Source organism: Cucurbita maxima, unplaced genomic scaffold (genome assembly GCF_002738345.1).
Source record: "Cucurbita maxima cultivar Rimu unplaced genomic scaffold, Cmax_1.0 Cma_Scf00086, whole genome shotgun sequence".
In the NCBI taxonomy this organism is placed as follows: domain Eukaryota; kingdom Viridiplantae; phylum Streptophyta; class Magnoliopsida; order Cucurbitales; family Cucurbitaceae; genus Cucurbita; species Cucurbita maxima.
The window spans coordinates 176,384-195,498 of NW_019272102.1; the positions used below are offsets into that span (position 1 = coordinate 176,384).

At 37.0% G+C, this 19,115-nt stretch overlaps 1 protein-coding gene and 3 non-coding genes across 4 annotated transcripts; 3 read left to right on the forward strand and 1 right to left on the reverse strand.

Moving 5' to 3' along the window:
* Nucleotides 1-2,146: 2,146 nt before the first annotated feature.
* Nucleotides 2,147-4,690, reverse strand: LOC111472781 (probable DNA-directed RNA polymerase). Its single transcript, XM_023118430.1, has one exon. The coding sequence runs from the start codon at nucleotides 4,688-4,690 to the stop codon at nucleotides 2,147-2,149; it is 2,544 nt and encodes an 847-aa protein (XP_022974198.1).
* Nucleotides 4,691-9,662: 4,972 nt separating this feature from the next.
* TRNAI-AAU lies at nucleotides 9,663-9,736 on the forward strand. The gene has a single exon. It is a non-coding gene; the product is annotated as a tRNA-Ile (tRNA).
* An 836-nt stretch (nucleotides 9,737-10,572) lies between these two features.
* On the forward strand, nucleotides 10,573-10,646 carry TRNAI-AAU. The gene has a single exon. It is a non-coding gene; the product is annotated as a tRNA-Ile (tRNA).
* A 1,460-nt stretch (nucleotides 10,647-12,106) lies between these two features.
* TRNAI-AAU lies at nucleotides 12,107-12,180 on the forward strand. Its single transcript has one exon. It is a non-coding gene; the product is annotated as a tRNA-Ile (tRNA).
* The last annotated feature ends 6,935 nt before the right edge of the window (nucleotides 12,181-19,115 follow it).

A 19,115-nucleotide genomic window follows, 5' to 3' on the forward strand; every position in this document is an offset into this window, starting at 1 on the left:
ACGTCTGATTGTGTTTAATCTCACGCTTGTAATTCTCATTCTAATGAATGTTAAATACCGAGTATAATTCTAGTTTGTATATGTTTATAGTACTCTACCAGTAAGTTTAGTTTGTAGTTTTAGTTGAAGGAGTAATTAATAGTTGTTGTATATAACTTTTGTGTAAAATAGTATAGCTCTAAAGTGTGGAGTACTTTTTAGTATAAGGAGTAATTAATAGTTTGAGTAGTCTGATTTGTATAAAATAGTATAGCTCTAAAGGGTAACAGAAAGTGTGGAGTCCCCCAAAAATGTTACCCTTTAGAGTTATACTATTTTATACAAATCAGACTATTCAAACTATTAATTACTCCTTATACTAATAAACTTTTACACACACTCATACAAAAAGACATATTTTTATATAAACATATACATACTCACATAATTAGGCTCGGTCTCTAGTATCATTCAATATAGAACACGGTCACGTCTCAAGGAAGTGGAGCATGAGTTAGATATAACTTATGAAATCATCCCACGATAGATAATACGTTCATATGATTGAGAGCGATACGTTGACTCTATTAACGCCATTCTTCAGATAAGGTAGTTGGAACCATGCTTTTACGCCCGACTACTCTGATGCTGAAGGAGACTTGATGACACATTACATCCTAGAGACTACGATAATAATACCGGGTGAGTACTCTTTAACATTCATGGGATGCGAATTACAAGGACAGTTAGATGCTTTGTATTCCACTACAACCCTTCCATTGGATGGGGATTAGAATAACACACTCCGGTGAGTTATCAAACAGCCTAGACGACGTAGAGAACACTTTAGCTGGTAGCGTATACTCCTTCTATCCTACTTTTGGAGTGGTGCCTAATCCTCTTTTTGGAGTGGGACCGGATTTCCCAATTTATGTATAATATGCCGTGCAAATTACCCACATCACTTAAGAGGATTCACTAATCGAATTACAAGGACGGTTAAATGCTTTATATTCAAATACTACACATCCATAGGAAGGGGATTATAATAACTAACTATGGAGAGTTATCAACCTGCGTTGAAGCCGTAGAGAATGAAATGATGGTGAACACTTTGGACATTTTCAGTATAAGAAGCAGTGACAATTACCCACATAACTTCAGAGGATTCACTAATCGAATTACAAGGCCAGTTAGCTGCTTTATATTCAACTACTACCCATCCATAGGAAGGGGATTATAATAACTTACTCTGGCGAGTTATCAACCTGCGTAGACGCTGTTGAGAATTCAATTATGAGGATTCACTCCTTGAGTTGGAATTCCTATTACCCCACAAGCCTTATGAGGATTAACTCCTTGAGTGGGAAAGCCTATTACCCAACATGCCTTATGAGGATTAACTCCTTCTTTAACAATGTGTAGAACAAGAAAATTCAATTGCCTTAGTTCTAAAACAACCAATAAATATATAAAATTAATATTAAACGAACTAAGGCAATTGAATTTTCCTGTTCTATGAATAATTTCAGCTCACTCCTACGTGGTTTGAGTGCTGTGATATGGGTTGGATAGCGACTATGCGTACCATGTTTGATCTTTCTTGCAGTAATAGGCTCCTCGATCTCACTCAATTTTCCTTCAATGATTGAAGAAAGTGTGTTATATCTCTCCTCCTCAGAGGCAGAAGGCCTATCCTCTTCCTTCTTTTTGCTGTCCATATAGACTCGGATCATGAGTCGAACTATATAATCTCCGTCGTATACTTCAGCATATTTCTGAATATATCGAGATATATGAGCATAGACATCACTTTTTGGAATTAACTTACAATCCATATAAGTGAGGGGTATAGCCTGACAAAGCGTAAATGTGATCTCCTCCCCGAAAGAGCGCTTCATGGTTAAGGAAATTGTGAACTTACCGTAACCTGATAAGGAAGGGTAAGCTAACTGGTTTAAGAGATCCATGGTTGTAAGACTAAGTAGCGCAATCTCGTTAACAAGAGGGTATGGCTCATTGAAGTAATGTGATGCTATTATTAAACCAGGATGAGGTTCATGGTATGCAGTTCGTTCTATCTTTTGAAATAAGCGATTCAATAACTGTTTAGTAGTAGCATTGATAGTTTTATTTTTGTACGCCATCATTCTTTTTTTATTCATTATCAATAATGGACGCAGAAAGAATTCTTCAATTTATATGAAAATTGATTCCACTTTTCCTCATGTGATTTCCATGATTCATAATCACTATTATTTTCACCGCACACTTTTTTCACATAGTGACTGTAACAAGTGACTATTTCATTTATCTTTTTATCCCAAAGAATCTGGTTCTGCTTACTTATATTCTCAGGAATATTTTTAATTAAAAATTCAGTAAGATATTCCTTGGAAATAACATGATTTTCATAATCAAATGAATTTATATATTTAAGATTCTCAATAACATTTATATAGATGAACTTGTTAATGATTGAAAGTGGAGGGCCCAAGCTACGAAAGACTTCGAGATAAGCCATTGGAATAAATCGGCTTTTCTCAACAGTTGTTATAAAGTTGTCGTGGACAGTGTATATAGGAGCATTACAATTCAGCATTTCTTCAACTACTTTCATAGCAATAAAGGCATCCTTCTGATGGATGAAATTGACGAAGGTAGAGATCTCTGTCTTCCAACGATCTCTCTTAGAAGAAGACACTCTGAGAGTAACCCGACGCCTCTTCTTATGAAGTCGGTCATATACCCATATATAAGTTGACTCCATTTTCATATAATCCTGAACACTTGTAAAGTAACTAACATTATATTTAACAGCACTATCCCTAGAAGACGCGACCCAGCCTATAAGACGTATCAACCTGATCAGGCATTCCATTCCTGGATATTTTTCTTTGAAGAACTTAAAGCAGACAGAGGCCACATTGAAGCATTCCTTACTCGTAAGGTGTTGAGAGAAATGTACCATCAGATCGGTTGATGTGCTCATTACAGTTTTTCCATAGATAATTGGCATAAAGATTGATTTAACAATCTTACGAGAGAGGTGTTTGCAAACAACCGAACATAAATTTGGATCAAGTTCTGCTTTCATGAACTCCTTGAGATCAGCGAGGAAGTACAAATAAACATCTTGGATTTGATTTGGATTATCCAGAGATAGGAAGAGATTTGTTCTCTCAGCCAGGCTCTCATCCAATAAAAAGTAACTCATAATCTTATATGCACTTGATGCAGCGTCCTGGGTAATAGGGACAAAGTCTTTTAAAAACTGAAATTTGTGATTTAGCATTGCATAAATATTGGCTGCAAACTGAAAAGGCCGTTTAGCCAACGTTATGTTTTGAGATATAATTTTATTGTCTTTGTTATTAAAATTGTTGATAAAATCCACTGCTTCAACCATTGAGTTGAAAGACTTAAAATGGAAGAATGTTGATAAGCTAATTTCATCTCTTATATAAGAATTACACTTTATCTCCTCCTTCTGATGATTATGATCAGCAAACACAATCAGGCTTCGTGCAAGATCACACTCGTGAAAATGCAAAATACCATAGCGATAAATTCTACCTCTGAAGTCAAGAAAGGCGGGTAGGTAAAATTTATAGCCATCGTAGGCTCTTGCGAGATTGAGAATTAATCGTTCATAGCGTGAACGCTGGATAGTCTTAATCAATGTATGTAACAAATCGTTAAAGGAAAATTCATTGTATATTACCTGATCCTTCATGTGGAATTCTCTAAGAATGGGGCTAACATCTCTGATATTCATCGTTTCCAGAAATTGTGGCATAAGAAGACCATCGTCAACAAAATAGTCTTCATTTTCCATTAAATGGTTCAACCAATCACTGTTGATTGTAAAGGGCTGACGCTGCAGCGCATTCATGACTTTACACATAGACTTGTAATCATTCTTATAATAAGAAGAATAACCTATATATATATAAAAGTGATTTAGGTCACCAGAACTTAATAAGCGGTAACGATCATAAATCTCACCAGTCGGTCCACTTAGGTAACCCCCTGATAGTTCTGAGAGATATCTAGGAGATTGATTCGGCGGACACGCACTCATCCAATCAAGAGGTGGGTATATCATAGGAAGGTTGAGCTTGATCGGAAGTAAAGTAACATCAAAATTACAGACAATGAATAGATTGCTTTCATAATAATAGCCACCTTTCGACTTTTTCTTAACACCACTACCAAAGGATTCCATTGTAATAGAACTTACCAATCCCCGCTCCTCCATAAACTCGAGTAAGAAGACACTGAAGGAAAAAGTCTCAGACTTTTCCATTTTATCAGACATATGAACATTAGAAATGCTCTTTTGAGAGGAGTGGGATTTTAATAACCTAGAATGTGTACGTACAGAAGAGTCGAGTTGATTAATTAAAGAAGCTGCACGAACCATACTTTCATATGTGTTAAAAACAATTCCCAGAACGTGAATAATTAATGCCTCTAGAGTATATTGACCCAACTCTTCAAGCATTTTTATGTCATCATCATTAGCTAATTTCTCAATTATATAATCCTTTGCACTCAATTTATCCTTCTGTATTAAGATTTTAATAAAGTTAGGAACAACATTATATATTGAACTCTGGTCGAACTTCATACTGTCATCTTCTATTTTCTGTTGTAGCTGACGTAATTCAATTTCCGATAAAGGAAACTTCGATTTATATTCTTCCATAAGATTCAATACTGATAGTTTATACAATTGTGATTTGCTCCTCTTAACGTCTTCTCCCGGAAATTTCAATTTATTTTTTTCCTCTAAAGAAGTATAAAAATGATTTAAAAATACGATTAGCTCTTGAGAATTTTTTTGCTTAGAATTCAAAAACGCTAAAATCCATTTATTTTGCATTGTGTTATTTTTTGTTGTTGTTTTTCCGCGTCAGATAGCCAGCAAGCCACGTGTCAACTTGCTGGAGGAAAAGCATGTCAGACAGCATGAGGGACACGTATTGACGATGAATGGAATAACGCGTCATGCGTGTTGTAAGGTGACGCGGCTCCACTCGATTTGCAACACGTGGTAGCTCTTCCAACCCATGCCCACATCTAACCTAGTTTGACTAGATAGATGTTTGACCCGATCAGTATGGTGCCAAGCTTCAATGTAAAGAATCTCACTTCCCAACGCACTCCTCCGGTTTTGAACCCACCACTCATCAGTAGCTGACCTCTATCACTCCACACCTTCTTCAATTCTCTTCATAAGCTCACAAATTACCCTCTCATTCTCTTCCTTCTCCTGTTTGAGATAGAAACAACTCTCACTCAGCTCAGCCACTTCTTTTTCTAACCTTTCATCCATTTCTAAAAGCTTTCTTTTCTTTTTTAATCTCTACTTTCTCCTTCAAAAGGCGCTCGTTCAGGAATTTCAACGTTTGCAACTGAGACTTCTCCACAAATTTATTAGCGGCAGATTTTGATTGTTGCTCTAAATCTCTATTCTCCTTCTGATGATTTGAAAGTTTCTTTGGCTCGTTCGTCGATCGTGTGTTCAATCTAGATTCCTTCTTCGATTTTTTTGTCTCTAATATCGTGATTTTGCCAAATCTGCTGCTGCGTATCCCCTCGTTTCCAATGGCTTCCACCGCTTCACAACTACGACCATCATCTTTTTCTTCGCCATGTTCTTTCGCTTTTAGATGTTCATTTTGAGCCATCAAGAGAAGACCTTCGTTTGTTGCGTCATCCAAGGCTAGGTTGATTGTTTTTTCCACCTTTTTATCGACTCGACAATTGTTTGCAAAATGCCCCTCTGCCATAATTGTAACATTTGTCGAAGTTACAATCGTTCGCATAGTGACCATATTTGTGACATTTGTAACACTGAATGTTGGAGTAAATTGATTGGCTGCCTCTTCCTCGACTGCGTTCTCTTCCATGCAAATTTGCTTGGCTCGATTGTCCCTTCTTCTTACAGTATCCTTCATGACTGCTGCCTTGACAATCATGACCATTTTTACTACTTTCACGGCCAAAACCTCTACCTTCAAAATTTTGAGAGTAGAGTACCTTTTCATCTTTGATTGACGCCTTGGTTTGAAGTGCTTGATTGACTCCTTCATTTCGGTTGAGTTGTTGGTTAATGACCTTAAAATAATCTCCAAAACCCGCGTCTCGGCTAACATTTCTCCATTTTGGTTGAGTTGGTTTACCACAGTGTGTACATGCGTGACGTAGTCAAATACACTTTATAACTTCTTTATCTTCATGCTCTTCAACTTGCCACGAAGAGTTTTGAGACGATCTTGTTTGACTCGGTCGATTCCTTTGAACACTTTTCCTAAAGTGTCGGACGCTTATTTTGAAGTAGTTGCACTGGCAAGCTTCTCAAAGCCCGACACGTCAACGGCTCGGAACTACATGTAAAGTGCCCCCTCATCCTTTGATCGCATCTCTTTTAACGCCTTGTTTTGTGTTGCTGTATAAACCAGGGTATCTTTTGGTTCTTCTAACTCTTCTTCGACCACCTCCCATGCATCTTGAGAACCAAGAAAAGCTTTCATATGAATGCTCTAATTCTCGTAGTTTGTCTTCATTAGTCGCGGTAGCGACATTTGACCCGTCACATTCGCCATTGGCTTAATACACATTTGTTAAACAAAACTAATAAATTTGTGAAATAAGTCTCACACACACTGACGATAGAAGGAGACAAAGAACACTCTGTTTATCTGAAAAAACCTTCTATTGCTTCTCTATTTCTTTTCTTTTTTTTTTTCTCTGCTCTACTTTACCATTTTACAATAGTAATAAAAAATGTATTTACAAGGTCTTCTAAAACTAAATATAGACATAAGAATGTCATTATTTCCTAACCCATAAAAAGTCATTCTTCATATAAATATTCTTGGCTTTCATCTTGAACACTCTTGTCCTTTCCCTCTAAGACTGACTCATGATTTAAAACCCACTAAAATTCTCCATAAGGAATCCGATCCCTGCCACTTCCTTGCGATGAATCCCTTACCCTGATCCCCACACAAATAAATAGAGAATTTCGTGGAAATGGAGAATGAAATAGATGGTGGGGATGATGACAGGGAATGGACATCTCTACCTGTGGCCCCTGCACATGTCGTGTTTTATGGTTGTATGACATATACTATGTTATGTATATGATATGATATACGATATGTTGCATACTAGTTATGCTATGATATCATATACACTATTCTAGGACTATGAGGCATTAGAAAATCGTGTATTGTTAATTATTAAAAATATGAAATGAATCAAGTATTTATATCTCATAGGAATACTATGCTAGGAATAGATTGGAGGTATGACTAGCTTCCTAGCGCCATGAATATATGTCATGCTTTAATGTTATGGGACCTCATGCATTTTGTATACCACGTGCATCGAGATACTTCTATATTATGTTTCGTACACCCTATGCCTATGAAACATTAGAAAAACCATGTATTGTTAATCATGAACAATATGACAAGAATCAAGTATGTATGTCTCATAGGAACGTTATGTCGTGTTTTAATGTTAGGGATCTCATGCATTTTATATGGGAGGTGCATTACGATACTTCCCCATTATGATTTGTATAAACACATACCTTAAAATATTTATGTTCCGTATGATATTATGCTGGTCGTTTCCCTTCATGGTATTTGGTAGTGTGAGTGTGCACAAGCTCGAAGAGGCAAACCCATAGAGTACTCTTATACCAACCCACCTGGTGGTCAATGTGCACATTCATGAGTCGTGTGTAGGGAAGTACAACATATTCAACTCTGCTCGGACTGAAAAACAAAGCCCAAGCCCATGCCACAATGTATTTATGAAAGGATAGGTCCCACTATATTACACGTCATTCATATTCCGACCCTAATAGTGGGATTACTTACTGAGTATTTATTAAAGTACTCAAACCACATGCTACTCTTATTTTAAAGTAAAGGTAAGATACCCATTTACGGATGACAACGTTGCGTTCAAGGCCAAGAAACCAAAGTTAGGGTAGTTGCATTCATGTTATTTTTAGTGATCCTTAGGTTAGATCAGGGCATTGCTTTATTTTTATTTAAACTAAAGTTATCTGTTTTCAACTATGTTGTTCATAACAATATTGTTTTAATGAGTTCATTATGAACATTTAAGTCCATAGCACCATTTATGAAATGTTGTAAATACATTCTTTCATGCATAGTAGTAATGTCATGTATGCCGTGACTATATTTTTTAATAGGAAAATAGAGTAGTTGGTTATAAGAACCATGAATAAAAAGGGATAAAAATCTGTGTCCTCTGACAAGTGTAGATATTTTTTACAGATTATCCAGAAAGTTCAATCTCAAAATTACAGTGATTCTGAAGCTCTCAATGCCAGTTTAAGCTTCCTTTATAAAGTTGAAAGTTTAGGTAACAGTTTGGAACAAGAATTGAGCTCTTTTCCAAAAGGCATAACAAGTTATTCATACAATTCGACCTTAGTTTTGAATTACATAGGCATAACAAGATTGTCGTGTTAAAAACGTGGAGGTCGTAGGTTCGAAAATTACATAGGCCAGTTTTATTAATTCTTAATAATATCTTTACATGATACGGGGTTACAACAGTACGAACTTTAAACCGATGATACAGCCGTTCACAATTTTTCTTTAGATCTGAGTCGTTCGATATTTTCTTCAATGAAGGATGAAATTCGAGGATTTCTGAGAGTCATTTCAGGTACAAGAAGGAGGTAAATGAACATATTTTGGCCGTTCAATATGTTCTTTTACGAAAGATGAAATTCGAGTATTTCTCATTTCAGAACAAGGAGGTAAATGAACTCACTTTGAAGGCCAGATTCAGTATTGCGACTCTCATGAGAGAAAATTTTTCAGTAAGCCACGTGTCAACTTGTGGGAAGGAAAACGCGTGAGAAAGCCGGCAAGCCACGTGTCAACTTGCGGGAGGGAAAGCGTGTCAGACAGCCTGAGGGACACGTATTGACGATTGGGTGGAATAACGCGTCAGGCGCATTGTTAGGCAAGAAAGTCAATGGCCTATTAGCTTAGTTGGTTAGAGCATTGTGCAAATAACGTGGAGGTCGTAGGTTTGACACTTGAATGGACCAATTTCATTCATTTTTAATTATATCTTTTCAAGATTATTGTTTTAAAAACGTGGAGGTCGTAGGTTCGACAGTTTCATAGACCAAGTTTTTTTAATTCTTCATAATATCTTTTCATGATATGGGGTTACAACAGTACGAACTTTAAACCGATGATACGACCGTTCAAAATTTTCTTTAGATCTGAGTCGTTCGATATGTTCTTACATGAAGGATGAAATTCGAGGATTTCTGAGAGTCATTTCAGGAACAAGAAGGAGGTAAATGAACTTATTTTTGCCATTCGATATGTTCTTTTACGAAAGATGAAATTCGAGTATTTCTTAGAGTCTTTTCATGAACAAGGAGGTAAATGAACTCACTTTGAAGGTCAGATTCAGTATTGCGACTCTCATGAGAGAAAAATTTTCGGCAAGCCACGTGTCAACTTGTGGGAAGGAAAGCGCATGAGAAAGCCGGCAAGCCAAGTGTCAACTTGCCAGAGGGAAAGCGTGTCAGACAGCCTGAGGGACACGTCTTAACGATAGGGTAGAATAACACGTCAAGTGCATTGTCAGGCGAGAAAATCTATGGCCTATTAGCTCAGTTGGTTAGAGCGTCGTGCTAATAACGCGAAGGTCGCAGGTTCGAGACCTGCATGGGCCAATTTCCCTCATTTTTAATTATATCTTTTCATTATACGAGTTAAAACACTACGATTTTTAGAAGATAATGACTTTTTTTAAGTTTATTATGCATAAAGTTACGTAAACGAAACTCGATTGGCTGGATTAGAAGCTAACGATCTATAATGTGCATAAAATCTTTGCCCAATTAGCTCAGTTGTAAGATTATCGTGTTAAAAACGTGGAGGTCGTAGGTTCGACAATTACATAGGCCTAGTTTTATTAATTATTCATAATATATTTACATGATACGGGGTTACAACACTACGAACTTTAAACCGATGATACGGTCGTTCACAGTTTTTCTTTAGAGGATTTATGAGAGTCATTTCAGGAACAAGAAGTTGGTAAATGAACTAGTTTTGGCCGTTCGATATGTTCTTTTATGAAAGATGAAATTTGAGGATTTCTTAGAGTCTTTTCACGAACAAGGAGGAACAAGAAGTTGGTAAATCAAGAAGTTGGTAAATGGACTAGTTTTGGCCGTTCGATATGTTCTTGTTGGTAAATGAACTAGTTTTGGCTGTTCGATATGTTCTTTTATGAAATATGAAATTTGAGGATTTCTTAGAGTCTTTTCACGAACAAGGAGGTAAATGAACTCACTTTGAAGGCCAAATTCAGTATTTCGACTCTCATGAGAGAAAATTTTTCGTCAAGCCACGTGTCAACTTGTGGGGAAGGAAAGCGCGTGAGACAGCAGGCAAGCCACGTGTCAACTTGCGGGAGGGAAAGCGTGTCAGACAGCCTGAGGGACACGTCTTAACGATAGGGTAGAATAACACGTCAAGTGCATTGTCAGGCGAGAAAATCTATGGCCTATTAGCTCAGTTGGTTAGAGCGTCGTGCTAATAATGCGAAGGTCGCAGGTTCAAGACCTGCATGGGCCAATTTCCCTCATTTTTAATTATATCTTTTCATGATACGAGTTAAAACACTACGATTTTTAGAAGATAATGACTTTTTTTAAGTTTATTATGCATAAAGTTACGTAAACGAAACTCGATTGGCTGGATTAGAAGCTAACGATCTATAATGTGCATAAAATCTTTGCCCAATTAGCTCAGTTGTAAGATTATCGTGTTAAAAACGTGGAGGTCATAGGTTCGACAATTACATAGGTCTAGTTTTATTAATTCTTAATAATATATTTACATGATACGGGGTTACAACACTACGAACTTTAAACCGATGATACGACCGTTCACAGTTTTTCTTTAAAGGATTTATGAGAGTCATTTCAGGAACAAGAAGTTGGTAAATGAACTAGTTTTGGCTGTTCGATATGTTCTTGTTGGTAAATGAACTAGTTTTGGCCGTTCGATATGTTCTTTTATGAAAGATGAAATTTGAGGATTTTTTAGAGTCTTTTCACGAACAAGGAGGTAAATGAACTCACTTTGAAGGTGTCAACTTGTGGGGAAGGAAAGCGCGTGAGACAGCCGGCAAGCCACGTGTCAACTTGCGGGAGGGAAAGCGTGTCAGACAGCCTGAGGGACACGTATTGACGATTGGGTGGAATAACACATCAGGCGCATTGTGAGATGAGAAAATCTATGGCTTGTTAGCTTAGTTGGTTAGAGCTTTGTGCTAATAATGTGAAGGTTGCAGGTACGACAACTGCATGGGCTAATTTCCCTCATTTTTAATTATATCTTTTCAAGATACGAGTTAAAACACTACGAACTTTAGAAGATAATGACTTTTTTAAGTTTATTATGCATAAAGTTATGTAAATGAAACTCGATTGGCAGTATTAAGAGCTAACGACCTATAAGGTGCATAAAACCAATGGCCAATTAGCTCAGTTGTAAGATTGTTGTTTTAAAAACGTGGAGGTCGTAGGTTCGACAATTTCGTAGACCATGTTTTTTTAATTCTTCATAATATCTTTTCATGATACGGGGTTACAACAGTACGAACTTTAAACCGATGATACGACCGTTCAAAATTTTCTTTAGATCTGAGTCGTTCGATATGTTCATACATGAAAGATGAAATTCGAGGATTTCTGAGAGTCATTTCAGGAACAAGAAGGAGGTAAATGAACTTATTTTGGCCGTTCGATATGTTCTTTTACGAAAGATGAAATTCGAGTATTTCTCAGAGTCTTTTCACGAACAAGGAGGTAAATGAACTCACTTTGAAGGCTAAATTCAGTATTGCGACTCTCATGAGAGAAAAATTTTCGGCAAGCCACGTGTCAACTTGTGGGAAGGAAATCGCATGAGAAAGCCGGCAAGCCAAGTGTCAACTTGCGGGAGGGAAAGCGTGTCAGACAGCCTGAGGGACACTATTAACGATAGGGTAGAATAACACATCAAGTGCATTGTCAGGCGAGAAAATCTATGGCCTATTAGCTCAGTTGGTTAGAGCGTTGTGCTAATAACGCGAAGGTTGCAGGTTCGAAACCTGAATGGGCCAATTTCCCACATTTTTAATTATATCTTTTCATTATACAAGTTAAAACACTACGATTTTTTTTTTAGAAGATAATGACTTTTTTAAGTTTATTATGCATAAAATTATGTAAACGAAACTCGATTGGCTGGATTAGGAGCTAACGATCTATAATGTGCATAAAATCTTTGCCCAATTAGCTCAGTTGTAAGATTGTCGTGTTAAAAACGTGGAGGTCGTAGGTTCGACAATTACATAGGCCAAGTTTTATTAATTCTTAATAATATGTTTACATGATACGGGGTTACAACACTACGAACTTTAAACCGATGATACGACTGTTCACAATTTTTCTTTAGATTTGAGTCGTTCGATATTCGAGGATTTCTCAGAGTCTTTTTACGAACAAGGGGGTAAATGAACTCACTTTGAAGGCCATATTCAGTATTTCGACTCTCATGAGAGAAAACTTTTCGGCAAGCCACGTGTCAACTTGTGGGAAGGAAAGCGCGTGAGACAGCAGGCAAACCACTTGTCAACTTGCGGGAGGGAAAGCATATCAGACAGCCTATCGATTGGGTTGAATAACGCGTCAGGCGCATTGTGAGGTGAGAAAACCTTTGGCCTATTAGCTCAATTGGTTAGAGCGTCATACTAATAATGCAAAGGTTGCAAGTTCGATACCTACATGGGGCCAATTACCCTCATTTTTAATTATATCATTTTCATGATACGAGTTAAAACACTACGAAGTTTAGAAGATAATGACTTTTTTAAGTTTATTATGCAAAAAGATATGTAAACAAAACTCGATTTTTTTTAAGTTTATTATGCAAAAAGTTATGTAAACAAAACTCGATTGGCTGGATTAGGAGCTAACGATCTTTAATGTGCATAAAATCTATAACCATTTAACTCAGTTGTAAGATTGTAGTGTTAAAAACATAAAGGTCGTAGGATCGACAATTACATAGGCAAAGTTTTATTAATTATTCATAATATCTTTTCATGATACGGGGTTACAACCGTACGAATTTAAATAGATGATACGGCTGTTCCCAATTTTTCTTTAGATCTGAGTTGTTCGATATGTACTTCTATGAAGGATGAAATTCGAGGATTTCTCAGATTCAGTTTGTGACTCTCATGATAGAAAATTTTTCGGCAAGCCACGTGTCAACTTGTGGGAAGGAAAGCGCGTGATACAGTCGGCAAGCCACGTGTCAACTTGCGGGAGGGAAAGCGTGTCAGACGGCCTGAGGGACACGTATTGACGATTGGGTGGAATAACACGTCAAGCGCATTGTCAAGCAAGAAAATTTATGGCCTATTAGCTTAGTTGGTTAAAGCATCGTGCTAATAACTCGAAGGTTGCATGTTCGACACTTCCATGTGACAATTTCCCTCATTTTTAATTATATCTTTTCATGATACGAGAAACACTACGAACTTTAGAAGATAATGACTTTTTTAAGTTTATTATGCATAAAATTATGTAAACGAAACTCGATTGGTTGGATTATGAGCTAACGATCTATAATGTGCATAAAATCTATGCCCAATAAGCTCAGTTGTAAGATTGTCGTGTTAAAAAGCCAAAATAACAGATGCAAAAAAGGCCTTGGACACATGGAGGTCGTAGGTTCGACAATTACATAGGCCAAGTTTTATTAATTCTTAATAATATCTTTACATGATACGGGGTTACAACAGTACAAACTTTAAATCGATGATACGGCCGTTCACAATTTTTCTTTAGATCTGAGTCATTCGATATGTTCTTTCAATGAATGATGAAATTCGAGGATTTCTGAGAGTTCTTTCAGAAACAAGAAGGAGGTAAATGAACTTATTTTGGCGGTTCCATATGTTCTTTTTAGAAAGATGAAATTCTTGGATTTCTTATAGTCTTTTCACGAACAAAGAGGTTAATGAACTCACTTTGAAGGCCAGATTCAGTATTGCAACTCTCATGAGAGAAAATTTTTCGACAAGCCATGTGTCAACTTGTGGGAAGGAAAGCGCGTCAGACAGCCGGCAAGCCACGTGTCAACTTGCGGGAGGGAAAGCGTGTCAGACAGCCTGAGAGACACGTATTGACGATTGGGTGGAATAACGCATCAGACGCATTGTCAAGAGAGAAAATTTTCCACGTGTTAACTTGTGGGATGGAAAGCGCGTCAGATAGCCAGCAAGCCACGTGTTAACTTGCGGGAGGGAAAGCGGCCACGTGTTAACTTGCGGGAGGGAAAGCGTGTCACGTGTCAACTTGCGGGAGGGAAAGCGGCCACGTGTCAACTTGAGGGAGGGAAAGAGTGTCAGAAAGCCTGAGGGACACGTATTGATGATTGGGTGGAATAACGCGTCAGGCTTGTTGTAAAGTGACTCGGCTCCACTCGATATTCGACACGTGATAGCTCTTCCGACCCACGCCCACGTCTAACCAAGTTTGACTAGAAGGATGTTCAACTCGATCCGTATGGTGCCACGCTTCAATGTAAAGAATTTCACTTTCCAGCACGCACCTTGGTTTTGAACCCACGACTTATCATTAACATTCCTCTCTTTCTCCATACTTCTTCAATTCTTTTCACAAGCTTAGAAATTACTTTCCCATTCTCTTTCTTCTCCTGTGTGAGATAGAAAGAACTCCCACTCAGCTCAGCCCATTCTTCTCTAAGCTTTCAATCTTCAATTCTAAAAGCTTTCTTTTCTTTTTCAATCTCTACTTTCTCCTTCAAAATGCGCTCGTTCAGGGATTTCAATGTCTGTAACTAAGACTTCTCCATAGATTTATCCACTGTAGATTTTGGTTGTTGCTCTAAATCTCTATTCTCCTTCTGATGATCTGGTAGTTTCTTTGGCTCGTTCGTCAATTGCGTGTTCAATCCAGATTCCTTCTTCGATTTTCTCATCTCCAATATGGCGATTTTGCCGAATCCCCTGTGTATCCCCTCGTTTCCAACGGTTTTCACCGCCTCACAACTACCGCCATCGTCTTTTTCTCCGTCGTGTTCTTACGCTTTCAGATCTTCATTTTTAGCCATCAAGAGAAGACCTAAGATCTTCATTTTGATTGTTTCTTCCACCTTTTTATCGGCTCGACAATCTTTTACAAAATGGCCCTCTACCACAATTGTAACATTTGTCGGAGTTATAATAATTTTCATAGTGCATATTTATGACATTTGTAGCACTGAATGTTCTACCACAATTGTAACATTTGTCGGAGTTATAATAATTTGCATAGTGCATATTTATGACATTTGTAGCACTGAATGTTCTACCACAATTGTAACATTTGTCGGAGTTATAATAATTTGCATAGTGCATATTTATGACATTTGTAGCACTGAATGTTGGAGTAAATTGATCGACTACCTCTTCCTCCATTGCGTCCTCTTCCATGCCAATTTGCTTGGCTCGGCTGTTCCTTCTTCTTATATTATCCTTCATGACTACTTCCTTGAGCACCGTGACCATTTTTACTACTTTCAGTATCAAAACCTCTACCTTCAAAATTTTAAGAGTAGAGTACCTTTTAATCTTTGATTGACGCCTTGGTTTGAAGTGATTGATCAAGTGTTTCCTCCTTCTTCTTCTTACGTTGCTCGTCTTCCTCGAGAAAACTGGCTAGCTCGTCGACTGTAAACGTTGCTAGGTCCTTTAACTCTTCTATCGCGCATACAACATTCTAAAGTTGTTGGTTATGACCTTTAAATCTTCTCCAAAACCCGTGTCTCGGCTAACATTTCTCCATTTCGATTGAGTTGGTTAACTAGAGTTTGTACATGCGTGATGTAGTCAGATACACTTTCTGACTCCTTCATCTTCATGCTCTCCAACTTGCCACGAAGAGTTTGGAGACGCACTTGCTTGACTCGGTCGATTTCTTTGAACACTTTTCCTAAAGTTTCTGACGCTTCTTTTGAAGTAGTTGCATTGGCAAGCTTCGCAAAGCCCGACTTGTCAACGGCTCGGAACAACATGTATAGTGTCGCCTTATCCTTTGATCACACCTCTTTTAACGTCTTGTTTTGTTCCGCTGTATAACCCGTGGTATCTTTTGGTTCTTCTAACCCTTCTTCGACCACCTCCCATGCATCTTGAGAACCGAGAAAAGCTTTCATATGAATGCTCCAATTCCCGTAGTTTGTCTTCACTAGTCGTGGTAGCAGAATTTGACACACATTCGCCATTGGCTTGATATAATTTTGTTAACGAAAACTCATAAATTTGTGAAATAAGTCCTACACACACTAACGATAGAAGGAGACAAAGAACACTCTGAAAAAACCTTCTATTTCTTCTATGTTTCTTTTCTTTTTTTACTTTGCTCTACTTTACCATTTTACGATAGTAATAACAAATGTATTTATAAGGTTTTCGAAAACTAAACAGAGACATAACAATGCCACTGTTCCTAACCCTTAAAAAGTCATTATTCCTATAAAGATTCTTGGCCTTTCATCTTCAAAACTCTTGGTGACTCTTGGATTTAAATCCCACTAAAATTCTCCATGAGGAATCCGATCCCTGCCACTTCCTTGCCATGAATCCCTTACCTTGATCCGCACAAAAATAAATAGAGAATTTCATGGAAATGGAGAATGAAATAGATGGTGGGGATGATGACGGGGAATGGACATCGCTACCTGTGGCCCCTGCACATGTCGTGTTTTATGATTGTATGACATATACTATGTTATGTATATGATATGATATATGATATGTTGCATACAAGTTACGCTATGATATCATATACACTATTCTAGGACTATGAGACATTAGAAAATCATGTATTGTTAATTATTAAAAATATGAAATGAATCAAGTATTTATATCTCATAGGGACACTATGCTAGGAATAGATTTGAGGTATGATTAGCGCCATGAATATATGTCATGTTTTGATGTTATGGGACCTCATGCATTTTGTATACCACGTGCATCGAGATACTTCTATATTATGTTTAGTACACCCTATGCCTATGAAACATTACAAAAACCATGTATTGTTAATCATGAACAATATGACAAGAATCAAGTATGTATGTCTCATAGGAACGTTATGTCGTGTTTTAATGTTAGGGATCTCATGCATTTTTTATGGGAGGTGCATTGAGATACTTCCCCATTATGATTTGTATAAACACATACCTTAAAATATTTATGTTCCGTATGATATTATGCTGGTCGTTTCCCTTCATGGTATTTGGTAGTGTGAGTGTGCACAAGCTCGACGAGGCAAACCCATAGAGTACTCTTATACCAACCCACCTGGTGGTCAATGTGCACATTCATGAGTCGTGTGTAGGGAAGTACAACATATTCAACTCAGCTCGGACTGAAAAACAAAGCCCAAGCCCATGCCACAATGTATTTATGAAAGGATAGGTCCCACTATATTACACGTCATTCATATTCCGACCTAATAGTGGGATTACTTACTGAGTATTTATTAAAGTACTCAAACCACATGCTATTCTTATTTTAAAGTAAAGGTAAGATACCCATTTACGGATGACAACGTTGCGTTCAAGGCCAAGAAACCAAAGTTAGGGTAGTTGCATTCATGTTATTTTTAGTGATCCTTAGGTTAGATCAGGGCATTGCTTTATTTTTATTTAAACTAATGTTATCTGTTTTCCACTATGTTGTTCATAACAATATTGTTTTATTGAGTTCTTATGAACATTTAAGTCCATAGCATTGTTTATGAAATGTTGTAAATGAATTCTTTCATGCATAGCAGTAATGTCATGTATGTTGTGACGATATTGTTTAATAGAAAAATAGAGTAGTTGGTTATAAGAACCCTGAATAAAAAGGGATAAAAATATGTGTCCTCTAACCCGTGTACATATTTTTTACGGATTATCCAGAAATTTCAATCTCAAAATCATAGTGGTTCTGAAGCTCTCAATGTCTGTTTAAGCTTGCCCTGTAAAGTTGAAAGTTTAGGCAATAGTTTGGAACAACAATCGAGCTCCCAATAGTAGGCAATAAGCTTTTAGATTTTTGGTCTCCTTCTCTGAGATTTCTTCAAAATTCAAGAGCAATTCTACACCATTTCTCTTCAAACTTGTTCTTACAATGCTGAAAGTCCAAGAAATCATTGCCCCAATCCAATTCGTCGATACACGAGAATACGTCAAGCAAGGACGATCCCAATTGCACCTCCAAAGAATGTTTCCATAGAAGACAACGAAGAGAAATAACCTCAAGAACAAGCCAAATTCAAGAAAATCTATTTTGGGCTCAAATTAGGGGTAAGTTTCAAAATCCTATCTACAATCTCTTTTCCTTCAAATTAAGGATTCCTTCTGCTTTAGAGCAAGAAATTACTTCTACTCCATTTTTACGAACTATGAAGCCAAGAAAATTAATTTTTTCCATGCAAAAACTACACTTCTTAAAATGAGCATAAACTTTCTCTTTCCTAAGCATAATCAAAAGTTACTTAACATGTTTTACATGCTCATACAAAGTCTTTGAATAAATTAAAATATCATCAAAATGTACAACAACATGCTTTTCTAAATATTCTATCAAAACACGATTCATTAAGATAAATGTACTAGGAGCATTAGTTAACCCAGAAGGCATAACAAGTCATTCATACAATCTAACCTTAGTTTTGGAAGCTCTTTTCCATTCATCTCGTATATGCATTCTAATTTAATGATATCCAGATTTCAAATCAATCTTTGTAAATAGATATGAGCCATGCAATTCATCAAGCATATGGTCTAGCCTAGGAATAGGATGTCGATATTTTACAGTGATTTTGTTGATGGCTCAAGAATCCATGAACATGGACTCAAGGCTTAAAATCATTTTTCATGACACGTACTGACAAAGAAAAAATTTGATAAAAATGGAACAAGATTCGAAAAATAAGAACAAAAACTCATAACACATAGAACTGACGTGACAAAGAAAAAAATGATAAAAAT

Coding starts and splice junctions, on each gene's coding strand:
- LOC111472781 (XM_023118430.1), bottom strand. CDS start 4,690: ATGGAAGAATATAAATCGAAGTTTCCTTTATCGGAAATTGAATTACGT.